The sequence below is a fragment of the Triplophysa rosa genome, linkage group LG14 (assembly GCF_024868665.1).
Source record: "Triplophysa rosa linkage group LG14, Trosa_1v2, whole genome shotgun sequence".
In the NCBI taxonomy this organism is placed as follows: Eukaryota; Metazoa; Chordata; class Actinopteri; order Cypriniformes; family Nemacheilidae; genus Triplophysa; species Triplophysa rosa.
Window position 1 is genome coordinate 21,270,496 of NC_079903.1, and position 13,459 is coordinate 21,283,954.

The 13,459-nt window shown below is 40.3% G+C and overlaps 1 protein-coding gene across 1 annotated transcript in view; it reads left to right on the top strand.

Annotated features, from left to right (window-relative positions):
• Positions 1-13,459, top strand: part of nphs1 (NPHS1 adhesion molecule, nephrin) — a 70,087-nt gene that overhangs the window by 20,930 nt on the left and 35,698 nt on the right. Inside the window, exons 4-6 of the mRNA XM_057351412.1 lie at positions 337-459; positions 11,539-11,661; positions 11,955-12,036. Of these exons, the coding sequence (XP_057207395.1) occupies positions 337-459; positions 11,539-11,661; positions 11,955-12,036 (328 nt within the window). The remainder of the gene's footprint in view (positions 1-336; positions 460-11,538; positions 11,662-11,954; positions 12,037-13,459) is intronic.

The window sequence follows — 13,459 nt, forward strand, 5'->3', positions numbered from 1 at the left end:
GACCGGAAGTTAACTTCGGGCCCGGCACGTGCGTCCAATGAAACCATCTAATGTATTATAAATAAAAACAGACATATTAGGTAATAATAACTTGTATATTAATATTTAATTGATTCTGAAACTGTGCACTTGCCCCATAGATCTCCTTTGTAAGTGTATTATTCTAAACATATACTATTTTGATGAATTTTACAAACCGAGTGACAAGTTTAAATATTGTTATTAGCTCATAATATGTAATATACTGTATGTGTCTGTGTGAACCATAAGTAACTGAAACTGAATTGCACATTCATAATCTTTCTCTTCTCTTTTCTCCTCATACTTCTCTGACAGGACAGTACCATCTACAGATTCTCAACATGACTTTAAAGGACGACGGCCCCTACGAGTGCCAGGTGGGCCGGTCCGCGAGCAGCCGTGCCATCGTGTCTCGTACGGTTTGGCTCAACGTGCAGAGTAAGCAAAACCATCTTTTCACACAGAAGAGGGGTTCTGCAAACGGCCAAAAAGCACACGGGGCGACTTTAGCCATGACAGATCGCTCATCCAGGGCTGCTAATGGCTGCGCGATTTGAAAAGGTGACACGGTGGCAAAGCTAAGTCTGTCACAGCAGCCACGTTCGGCATACTAATGATCCGTTACCTCTTGGGCTGTGTGGAGGAAAATCCCTCAGATGAAGTCCCATTGGTCACGGCTGTACGACAGCATTGATGGCACGTTTGAGATGCGGTCAATTAGTTGAGGCACCTACTGCCGGCAACGTCTGAGACCTGGAGAAAAGATCGCTCGACCTGATTTTGCCAAGTGGTTGATGTCCTCAGGGCAACATATTTTGTTGACCTAAGGACGACATTTTTATAAATAAAACCTACACCCACACCAAACCCCAACCCTAACCATAACTTACCCCTAAAATCAGAGAAATGATAAGTGAAAAACAATGGTCTAGAAGCACCTAATCCTGCTTGGAAGATTAAATTTAAAATAAACAGTAAACTTATTTCTGAAATCTGATTGGTTGATTTAAATGTTGTCCCAGGGTCAACATGATGTTGCCCTAAGGACATCAACCACTTGGCAAAAACAGGAGAGCCAGAAAAGATCAGCTGTGCGAACCAAATCTTGGTGCTTCAGTGGTTCTTCAGAGGTTCTTCGGAGGTTCCTTATGTGACCGAGGTGCTATAGCACTGTTTCCGTATAAAGAACCTGTATGGTTCTTCAGCGGTTCTATATAGCACCTCAGTCATCCCAAAGAACCGCTGAAGAGCCACCTAATTTTTTCTTGAGTGTTGCAACATCTATCATTAATCTAGCAGCATTTTCTTTTCATGGTTTTATCAATCAGGTTTTAGTTAAAGGGACAGTACACCCAAAAGTGAAAATTCTGTCTTCATTTACTCACCCTCAAGTTGTTCGAAATCTGTACACATTTCTTTGTTCGGATGAACACGGAGAAAGATATTTGGAAGAATGCTTGTAAACATACTGTTTATGGCCATGGCCACACACAAGAAGATATTTTGAAAAGCAAACAGTTCTGGGGAACTCTTGACTATCATTGCCATTCTTCCTACTATGGTAGTCAATGGTGTCCAAGAACGGTTTGGTTACAAACATTCTTTCAAATACCTTTCTCTGTATACAAAACAAAATGTATACAGATGTGTAACTCGAGGTTGAGTAAATTATTAAAAAATTTTCATATTTGGGTGAACTGTTCCTTTAAGGCACATATGTAAATACTGTGTATTTGCATGTTTAATGTACCTTTCAAGATTAATCTGAAGTTTTGCATGAAAAACGGATGTAACTGAGCAAATTCACTGGTCTACGTCACAGTATTGATCTGCCACATCACCTCTCTCTCTCTCTCTCTCTCTCTCTCTCTCTCTCTCTCTCAATACTAACTCTGTCCCACCTTTCTTTTCCAGCCTTTCTTCTTTTGTTGCAGTCATTCTCTGCATCTCTCCTGCTCAGTCTCTTTGAGTCTCTGCCTTTTGCTCTTGTTCCATCTCTTCTGCCTCCTGTGGTGGGAGCCGGCCCATATGTCTGAGGCAGGGGGTCCTGAAAGCCCCTTTTCTTTAGCAGTCATCAAGCATTCACTTCCTCTTCTGTCCCAGATATGTGTGTGTGTGTTTGTAATGGAGGCTGGTTGCTGTGGTGACTGCTTTTCTTGTGGCTGGGAAGGCTGCAGGTTTTATTGACAGCAATGAAAACGAGGAAAGACAAGACAGTTAATATAGTTACGGCTGTAACAGAATCTCGCTTTCACATACACACACGCTCACGCGTGCGCGCGTCTTCTCCATCAACAACAGCAGATATCAATCACACGTTTATCACATTGGATTTTGTGTTTGGGTGATTTTTATGAAAATAACAAATGTCATGGTTTACTTTTGCCTCTGCACGTGCAGGTAAAAGACGACAGGATACTTTTTTGAAAGGTTTTGAAACAGACATTTACAAATCTGAATGCTGAGGGCTGCAGTATTTTCCCATCCATTACCTCACTATTGCAGGCGGCCCGGGTTGGATTTTTGCTGTGTCTGCTTCTAATCTACCTCAGTAAATCCAATCCAAATGGCATAATGTCTTTACCGAGGGGAGTGGAGGAGAGGCAGAGGAATAAAACGGAGAGGAGGACAGCGCGAGAGACCAAAAGAATGAGGCATGGTCTTAATTGGATTCTCTATGGCCATGTGATATGTTTTATAATGGCCTAATTCAAGATGAATCACCGTTGGCTTGCTAGAAGCTAAGAGCGTGGTCACGGCGTCAATAGTTATCCCCACAGTCCCTGGCAAGAGGCCTTCTCAAGACTTCTGTGTCTGTGTGTCTTTGTTCACATATAGACAGGAGATAAAAATGCGGCTGTGGCACTTTATAATCCTGAACAATAAAGTGGTCATGTCTTTTTGCTCCTTTTATAGCCAAGCCAGCCATTTTCACGCATGTTTTGTTTGATGTGTTTTAACATAATTTTCTTAATCATTGCTTTTGGCCTGTTTATTAATTTTTAAAATTAGTTTAGTTACCTCTAATCTCATAATGGACCAAACCATTCATAAATAGTACAGGCTGTACAGTGTCTGGTGCAAATGTCCTTCTCAAGTAAATTTGCATGATCTAGGATTAATTGCGAATTTCTTCAGATATTGTAGGGGTTCATTTGAGTGACATGTCAATCTTTTGTTATTTGTATGCAGAAACTGGTATTTTTGGCACAGCCAAGTTAGATTAATTAGATTTTATTAATGAACGAAAGAGCGTGTTGTCTCTTGAAGTAATAAGCCACTTGAGACATTTAAATATCGGTAACTTTCAACGTGGTGATATTTTCTGCCATATTAGATGTTCGTGATACCTAAAGAAGAGCAATACATCATCAACATATTCTGCTTGCTGTGTACCAGCATCTTTGAAAAGCTCCTAAACCAAGCCTTGTGTTTTCTTGATTTGATTCAATTCTGAAATAGAAGTTACAAAAAAGTAAAGAAAAGTTTGTTGGTTAAATTTAAATTTAAAAAAATCATGAATGACATTTACGTTCATCCATATGGGAGACACTTTTATTCAAAGTGACCTATAGTTCATTCAAGCTGACACATTGTATCAATATCTGTGATTTATTGAGAATTAAACCCACAACCTTTGTGATGCGCTACGCAATGCATGGCGTTCTCTAAGGGCACATAGATACAGGTATTTATTCATAAAAAAGATGCATGATACAGTAAATATTTTTTTCTGCGTTTGGTTTTGGTTATAGTGTTCGATGTCCATGGCAAATGGCTCTCGGCCAGCTGGAGTCTCATTTCTGATGGTGTGTTCACTGCTGAGTGGTCCTGATCTTGGTTTTGTTCAGGCATCTCTTCAACGCCCACCTTCAGTATCTGAGTCATGGTTTATGTCACATATGCATTATTGTCATTCACATAAAGATACTTGCAGGCCCTGTCACACCTCAACGTGGGAGTGTTTCTGGTTCTTTGTATAAACCTCATATAAATGTGAAACTGTATCCACACAGCTTTCTCCAAAAGTGACAAAAGTTCATGTTAGTCGGACGTAACCATTTATCAGGTTGTTTGTATATAAAGTGACTTTTTAAAGTGAGCGTATTCACTTATCCATCAGGAGTAAAAGAAAGAACCATTTTTCACATTACATTTTTTATTGTAATGTGGTTGTAGCTTTCGAATTGCGGCCTGACTTTGCAGAAGTATGAAGCAGGGGGTTCTCGCACATGTGACGAAAAATCATGAGCGCAACCCATCATCTTGCCCGAAAGCATAAAGATGAGGGTTTGAACCTGCAACCTTCCACATACCAGACCAGACTTTTGATTATGAATAAGGTTATTTCTATTTATTTTATTTAAACTTGCAGACATGCACGTCAACTTATTTTGCTAAATGTAATTTAAACCTCTACTTTCTGCAAAACCTAGTTGTTATTTTGCAAGGTGAAAGCGGTACACTGTCTTTTTGTAGGAAAGACGACTCGCGTCTCCAGGTTATGGGTGGTAACCGAGTCATACGCAGTTTTGTTTATCATCCGTCAGCATGTTTTACTTAAATCAAGTCTTGTTCTGTTGACTGTTGAAAGTGTTTATCATATCCGCTGGGCTACGAATAAAGGAACATAAAGGACGGGCAAGGAAAAGATTGCACTATCTCTGCCCCTGATGCACCTGCTGCAATGCACTTCAGCCAGAAACGAAATGGGAGATGAGAAGAGAACCACAGAGTGAAGGGAAGGGTGGAAAGATCAGGGGTATGAAGACGAGAAGATGAGATGAAATGAAATGAGAGGGAATGAAAGAGAGAGAGAGAGAGGAGAGAAAGAGGAATGGGACAGCTTCAATGGCTCTTAGCTTCAAAGCTCACACCTGAGCCCACCGCGTGTGCGTGTTCGAGCCTTTTGGGGCATGTCTGGTCAGAGCTTGTTAACAGAGTGTGTTTGCTCATGTGGTCTAACAAGGCTCTGATGTGTGTGCGCTCCTGATGTTTGTGTACATGTGTGAACGCCAGAGACATTGTGCAGATACACGTGAACACATGAAAAGAGGGACTATTGAGTCTGAATGAATGACCTCAACCTGCTTCGTTTTACCTGTTCATTTAAGAGGTCATCCTTATTTAAATATTGTAAATATTGTAAATGTAAATATACATTTGTTTTATTTTTAGATATTTCATTGATTTTCTCTATTTGACACACTGGCTCATTTTTTTTTCTTTTGCAGTTTTGCTTTGAAGACCTGACCAGATGTAATCTGGAGGTTTGGAAGATGTTTTTTTATCAGTTAATCTGTTAAAATAAAAGTTCTGTCATTTACTCATCCTCTTGTCATTTCAAACCTGTATGACTTTCTTTCTTCCGCAGAACACAAAAGAAGATACTTTGAAGAATGTAACCGGCACCCATTCACTTGCACCGGATTTGTGTCCATCCAATAGAAGTGAATGGGTGCCGGCACTGTTCGGTTACCAACTTTCTTCAAAATATCTCCTTTTGTGTTCTGCAGAAGAAAGAAAATCATACAAGTTTGAAATGACAAGAGTAAATGATGACAGAATTTTTATTTTTGTGAGCTTTAATCTGTAACGTTTGAAACATGGAGTTGCTGGATACTTTACTTATCTTGACATTTTTTAAACATTTTTGGACTGGGAGGAAGTTCTTTTTAACGTTACAATATGTTCTCATTCCATATCAAACTTAACAATTAATTTGACTTATATTTTTAGAGAAAATAGTAAGTGGTGCATTGTGTATATAATATATAAAAAAAGGTTGAAATGCATGTTTTTGTTGAAAAAAAGCTGCACATTTTCCATATACAGTATTTTATTATTGTTTTATTATAATTACATTTTTCTGTGTAAATTGTTCATTAACCAGACATTAAACATTAAGCCTTCCATTAAACGGAACAGACAGCATACCTTGTTTGTAAGCGGCTGCACATCACTTTTATAACAGTCTAATCTAGACATCCAAACTGTATCAACATTCATTTACACGTGTAATGTGTGACTGAAGTGGAAGCTCATGTGGGAGGAAGCTGTTTATTTCACCAGTAAATGTGTCTGTTCGTGTATATTTGTGAGTTGGAGAAATAGTGTCTGCAATTTAATGATTGTATTTTGAATATCTGCTCATTCACTTGGCCTGTGCATGTGTGAATGGGTTTTGGGGGAAACATTTGCATGTTTATGTGTTTATTGAGATTGTGTGAGAGAATTCGGGGCTGGAGGGAGTTGGGGGGGGGGGTGTTCATCTGTCTGCACTAATGAGGCTCTTATCTTCCTTATCTGTCCATCCGTCTGCATTTGTGTAATGAATCAAATTTCGCGGGTGAATGTTTCCCGCCCGAGCTTTGTGCAAGCGTTTATTTATTTTTTCCGACGTCTGCTTGTCTGGGTTTATATTTGCCACGTGCACATGCGTGTCGAGGGAGGAGCGTCGATGAAAGTATTGTGGACGACTTGGAGGCTTCTCTGAGGTCATAATCTTTGCCTGACTAGCAATTGGTTGGCATGCACTTGCTCCCAACACAAACGTATCTCCCTCCCAGTAAACACGGTACAGTCAGACACGTTTGTTTCAGTAGTATCTATTTACTTTTATTACTGCCAGAATTAAGTGAATGGACATTCTCATTCTAGAGAGCATCTCTGTTTGATTCTGTGCAGTGCAAGAAGAGTTATTGCTACCTTCAGTTCATTTTCCTGGAAGAGAAAGATTGTAAAAAACAGCAAGTATCTAGTAAAATACAATGTTGTCAACTTTAAAGGTCCACTGTATGTAATTTGCTGGCATCTAGTGGTGAGGATGTGAATTGCAACCAACAGCTCACGCCACTCCTCCCCCTCCCTTTCAAAGCACTACTGCTGCTGACACGTACAGAACTAATATGTTTTCTCGTTTTTGCTAATTGCCAAAGGAGATGTTGCTCAGTTTATCCTTTTAGGGCTACTGTTGAAACAACTATAGAGATTGAACGTCCTCAGATTTTTTAAAGTCGACTATCATGTGATAAAATTCGCGTCGACTAGTCGATGACATCGTTAATAAATAAAATAAGAGCTAGGGAATGTTTTGCAACAAGATTTGATGGGTGTGGCCAGTAAGACACTCGTGTGTGCGGGCGGGCTGCGGGAGAATGGCGGGACTCCCGCAGAATAACCTCTAAATATATATTGTCTAGCCTAAATACAAATAAACTGTTGTTCATCTATTGCACAAGAGCAACAACAACTAAACTAAAATCAAACTATATTTTAAAGCGCGAAGTCGGTGGTAGTTGTGCTATGCAGTAAAAGAGCAGCAAGTGGATCTCTGACTACAGCAGCCTTTGTTACTTCAGATCTGAAGCGTGTGTACAGACCAAACGTCCCTTGCATTTACAACAAGTCAACTGAAAGGGTCATGTGCACTAATAGATGAAACAACAGAAAAATGTGTTGAGTTTGTTTGTGACGGCCTACTTTAGAAAAACAATTCATTTATTAGCCCATTGCAGCAGACGCTTTATAATAGCGGAATTACAAACGCAGCATCTCAGTAACACGGCAGACAATATTTGTATTATTCTCTTTCTTTCATGTTTAATTAAATGGGGAACAAGTACAAAAATAGCCTATAGTGTAGAAGCTAGCACACTGAAACGTTAGGCTTGCTTGCGAGCTTTTGCGGCGTCAGAACAAATCGTGAATGTTGCAGACAAAAACAGGACATTGTGAATGATGCGTGCGGAAGCAGGACAAGATAACATATAGCCTATTATTGACATCCGCCCTGCGCGCAGATCTCTTGGAACAGTCAGGCATCTTCTTAAAGGTACAGTGTCAAAAATCACATGACCCGCGACTAGTCAACATCAAGCTTTAAATGTCGCGTCAGAGCACTATTTCGTGCAACCTTAGAAAGTACATGGCGAATTCCATGCAAGGGGACCTGTGGTGTACGTAGATAGAAACAGCTCATTCTAAGGTAATAAAAACGTAATGCTTCATTATGTAAGGTCTTTATACACCTCATAGTTGTGTGTATTATATTGCATTTCTGTCAATAGATCCTTCAAAAAATGACACACAGCACCTTTAAGGCATACAATAGGATTTATATGAAAGTGTAAGAGTAATTGCCCCAAAACTCCAATTATGCTTTCGTGAGGTCTTTAAAATAATTTAATGTTTATTAAGATGTGTCCCTCACAGGGACTGTTGGTCGGTCCCCACAATGTGGATGATGTCTGGATTTACTGTCCTTATAGGGATATTTGGTCCCCACAATGTAGGCAAACCTGACCCACACTCTCTCATCATCTCCTTCACTCTTAAAAAACAGACTGCTGAACACACACACCTGCTTTCTACCGCAGCTCAACTGCAGCACACAGAAAGAAAGAGCGAGGAAATGAGGGAAGTCTAGAGCCAAGTGGAGGGAGTGAGAATGAAGGATGAAGCAGAAGACGCACCGAGAGACGGAGAGAGAAAATTGCTCTACCTGCTCGTCTGGTTCGTGAGCATACCATCACTCTTTACTGGGAATGTATGTGCCCGAACAATGTCTTCTCGAGCACAACAAGTGATGAGCCACAGTTCATCTGCAGAGAGAGAGAGAGAGAGAGAGAGAGAGGGTGGTGATAGTGTGAGAGAGAGTGAGAGGGAATTCTAAGCAGTTAAAGAGAGAGATAGAGAGTGTGTGAAGGAGAAGAGAAAACACATGCATCGCATTATCTAAGCGCGCTCCTCTGCAGTGCTCTCCTTAGCCATCAGTGTCTGTCCAGCCCCAACTGCTTGCTTTAAATCAGCTGAAGCCTGAGTCTTGCCCCATATGTCTCTGTGTAAAGCCACTTGGGTCGTGCGGTAGAGGTGCGCACAGCAATATCGCCCCCTAGTGTCTCTGACCATTTGTAAAACAAGAGAAATGTGTGAATCGTGAGGTGTTTACTGTGTTTTTCTGTGTAGTTGTTTGTCGTGAATGAAATTGTATTTTTATCTTAGTGTGTAGGTCTTTTCAGCAAGACTCATTGGAAGTTTAGAAATGGTTAACATTGGAATTAGTTGTTTCTTAACTGCTTATTTTGCATTTGAAATAGTTCATGAATGTATTCGTTTTTATTTAATAGTTATTTTTCTTTTAACTAGAAAAAAATGATTCATTAATCGTTCATATTTTATATGTAATTTAGAATATAATTGGTTTAACTGTAATGCGTTTTTAGTTTCTAAATTATTTCGTTTTTATCTTAGTTTTAAAGTTTTTACTTGATTACCAAACAGATTGCCAGATTATTGTTTGATTGCCAGATTATTGTTTTGAACGCGTTTAAATTTCCCTCTGCTTTTTAATAACTGACCTATGTAAACGTACCTTCTGTGTGCCGCGTCACCTGTGTTTTCCGATGTCGTGCGTCATGGGCGTTGCGTTTGCCATTTATGTTTTGTTTAGATGCTTTGCGCTCCCTCTCGAAGAAGGCATCTTCTCAACGGATTCTTGTGTCTTACTTTCAACTTCCGAAATTATTCTCTTTCACGCTTTTATATCAACCGTGTGTCGAGCTCGGTGGGAACACCGTGCCGCTTGGGTAAACTTGAACAGTGCCACATTAGAGCTCGATTCGTTTGAACGGAGCACAAGAAAATGATTTTCACTCCGTGCGTCAAAAATGCACAAAAGCGCTCTCTATAGCCCCGAGCGACGCAGACGAAAGTTGCGCGTCAGAGAGGCGCGCTTTGATCGGTGGCGCGCGCGTCTCCTCCGCTGGAGGTGATTTACACCACTGTTGCAGCTGCTGTTTTTTTCCTACAGATTAACATTTAGTGAATTTCTAGAGGCGTGTCGACAGCAAAGGCCCCGCGCTTCACCATCCGTCTGTGATTCACAAGCGTTTCAATTGATAATGATTTGGTGCGCGTGCGCTTCTGCAGCCATCGTGCTGAGGCCAGTAACAGCGCATAAGCTCTGATAGAAAACAAGCGAGAAACGATGCAAGGCGCTTTGAGAGGTATCTGAGATAACTGTGTCGGCATGTTTTCAGAGTTTGAGATTTGCATTACATGCTTTAGGGGTCTAAAAGTGTGGAAGCCTGTCGTTCCCTGCTAAAAAACAATAGACGTTTCAATGGTCGCTGTTACAAATACCAGTTTTAATCATCCCCTGAATTGAAACCATATTCAGATTTTTTATGTACTGTGTTTGGGCCTTATTCCTGTAGGATTTAATGGTCTTCTTCTGATCCCGCATTACCCGCAGAGACCATTATAGTTACCATTAAAACCAAAACTATACTATTATAAACTATTATGGATATTCAATTAATTAAAATGTCTTTGATGGTGTCTGTTCTTAGGGTTAGTTCACAAATCTTACAAGGTTGTATAACTTTAATGGCCCTGACCCAAAAGGCGCACTTCATTACGGTCTCGTGGACTTAAATTGCGCGTGCTCGCCAAGTCTACGAGTCCGTAGGGTGTCCCATTTGTCTTTTTAGTCTGCTCGCGAGCGCCTCCTTTGTGCCCTCGATGCGGTCTTCGGCGAAGCCCGCATTGATGCGGACTTCACTGAAGTCCCCTACCCAGGAATCCTTGCGAACGCCCAATCACAGAACGGATGGGAGGAGTGCCGTGGATGTCAGACATATATATGTAAACACGAATACATTTTTAATGTATGTTTTGATCAAATTTAAAACGAATGAATTAATTAGTTTCGTATTCACATTATTGCTTATTTATTTTCTATTAAGCTAGCTGTTCAAGAATAAAAACTTTGAATGCAGTGCATTTTCTTACTTGCCATGTTTTGTTGTAGATTTATATTTGACTCTGGGCTCTGTAAAGCTGAACAACACAGCTTCTGTATTATAGAGAAATATTAAATACCAACATATATGCATATTAAGAACCCATTATGCACATTAAGTATAGTGTATACAAATAAATAAATATACATTAAGCAGTTGCATTTACAGTACGTCATGCCAAATGAATGCATTACAAACATAGTGTGCAGACTAGTGCGCATTGCAACACCGTTCTCTTCCCCGACTTAACCTACAATCTGAAAGTTTACACATAGCAACATGAGAGTTGATGTTTGACAATGTGTCAACAAGCAGCATAGAGGAAAGCCGTGCAGTGGTTTTATTGAATAAAGAAAGACAGAAAACAATGCAATGAGATGCTGGTTGAGGAGATGTGGCCAGAAAGGAACATAAGAGAGACGTTTTTGGATGATTGTAACGCACAGCCTCTCACGACATCCTTCTTATTGCATATGAAGCCAAAAGCCCTTTCTTCACACGTAGCTTACTTCTGGGGACATTTTTCATCGATTTCACTCGTAGCTCAGAAGCTCAGAAACACTCATGCGTGTTTGTGCTGGTGTGTGACAGGAGAGCTCTGAAATATCTCTTCAGCCAGACACCAAATGAGCTTGTGATAAAATAATGTATTGTGACAATCCCCTGCCGGTTAATCTCTCCTCACCTTCCTCTGCTCTCTCTGCTGTCTAAGTCCCGCCCTCACAACCCTACATCCAGCTGGAGTCTGATGAGCCGTGGGTGGAGGGAGAGGAATACACGGTGACCTGCGTCGCTCCCGATGCCAAACCTCCGGCAGATATCACGATGTTCAAAGGTACACCATCATTTACAAGCTTGACTCATTATTTAATGTCTCTTTAATGAGAGAATCCCACTGTACGTACACAATGCATACACAAGATCGAAACTCTCTCTGGGAGCTTCAAGATAAATGGCCGTGAGATCAATCCACGAGAAGACTTCATGATTCATTTACTAAGTTGGTGTCATACCAACCCCTGGCAAGACGTGCCCTGAGGCAACTCACTGACTCTAAAACTTCTCCACATTGAGTTTTTTCCCCCCGCTTTTTTGTTTCTTTCAATGTTTTCTGGTCTCTTCCTTCAGACGGAGAGGAGCTGACGGAAACCGATTCTTATACCATGTCAGGCTCGCAGGATAAGCTTCTGAACACAAACACAGAAGTCACGTAAGTTAGCAAGTGCATAATAAAGAAATGGGTTTTTAGATGTTGAATACTTTTCTCAATGTGCAGTTTATCTTTTGATGTTTGACCTTGGGAATTTATGTTTTGAAATTAAAAACTAAAATATTTCAAAGAGCTAGAGAGGTCACCAGAAGCGGGTGCATTTTATGTAAGGCTGAAACACGATGGGCACACGAGTTTCTTTTGAAGCTCCTTTTATTGAGCCACAGTATCCATTGTAAACCGGTTTTCACACATACAGTACAGAGGACTTGAATAGATTGTGGTAGAAGTTTGGTTTGGCAAGTTTTAAAGTAGTAAGCTGCACTGGAAACTACTTATAAATTGTATTTTTAAGCTTTAATCAGTAATTGATTTTAGTTAAAGGGATAGTTCGCTCAAAAATGAAAATTTTGTCATGAATTACTCTCTAGTTGTTCCAAACCTGTATATACCTGTATTTAATCATTTAAAAAGAATGCATTTTCCATTTCCTGCAAAAGAGTGAATTTGGACATCCGAGGTTTTAAAATGAGAGTGACAATATGTAATTTCACAGTGCTATTATTAATCATAAAATATCTACAAAATTAAAAATGTAAATATTATTTTGGGTTTGAGCAATACAGCTTATCGATGTATTTTTTCAGGTATACTTGACTTTCTGCATCCGTGTCCATCTCGCGCACAAACGCGCCCGCACAGCTTCCTGCGTTCGACACATGCGCAGTACAAATGAGTATGTATACTCCACCAGACCATCAGAGGGCAGCACTGAGCTGCGTTATTCACAGGCCCACTGCAAATTAATGATAGAAGAAGTGTGGCTCCACCATTGCAGATGACAGAGATAACAATTAGCCGCCTTGAACGCATCTTTATACTCTCTTAAACTTGAATATTATTTAAATGCGGATATTTTCGAATCTCCTCACACAAACGCTCGTCGAATTCGTTCTCCGTTGTACTCAAACTCTTTGTTGTAGTGTTTTGGCTCCTCCGCTTCGGCGTGTTGCATTTGTGTCGGTCTTCTTCGTCAACTTCACACCCCAATATTTCTGTGTGTGCATTGCCACATAGTGGGCTCTTAACATTTTCTCGCGCATGCGTTGTTGTACGCACTTCGTTCGGGGTGTGCGGACGTCTGCGTACCCTTCTGAGGACAAAAATTGCGTCATGCAGACGGCGTTCGAACGCGGACGGACGGACTATACCTGCGGCTTTACACAACTCACTGGTATACAGCATTTCAGTCTCAACAGTCAATACATTATATGACCATTAGTATCTTCCCCATTGCAATAGTAACATGAACATTAAGGCTACCATTTTTTTTAATTAAAACCTCTTCAGTTTTACATGCACTGTAATTATTTGATGCATCTACTGTAGATTTTTAACTGCAGACTCATGAATGTTTATCCTA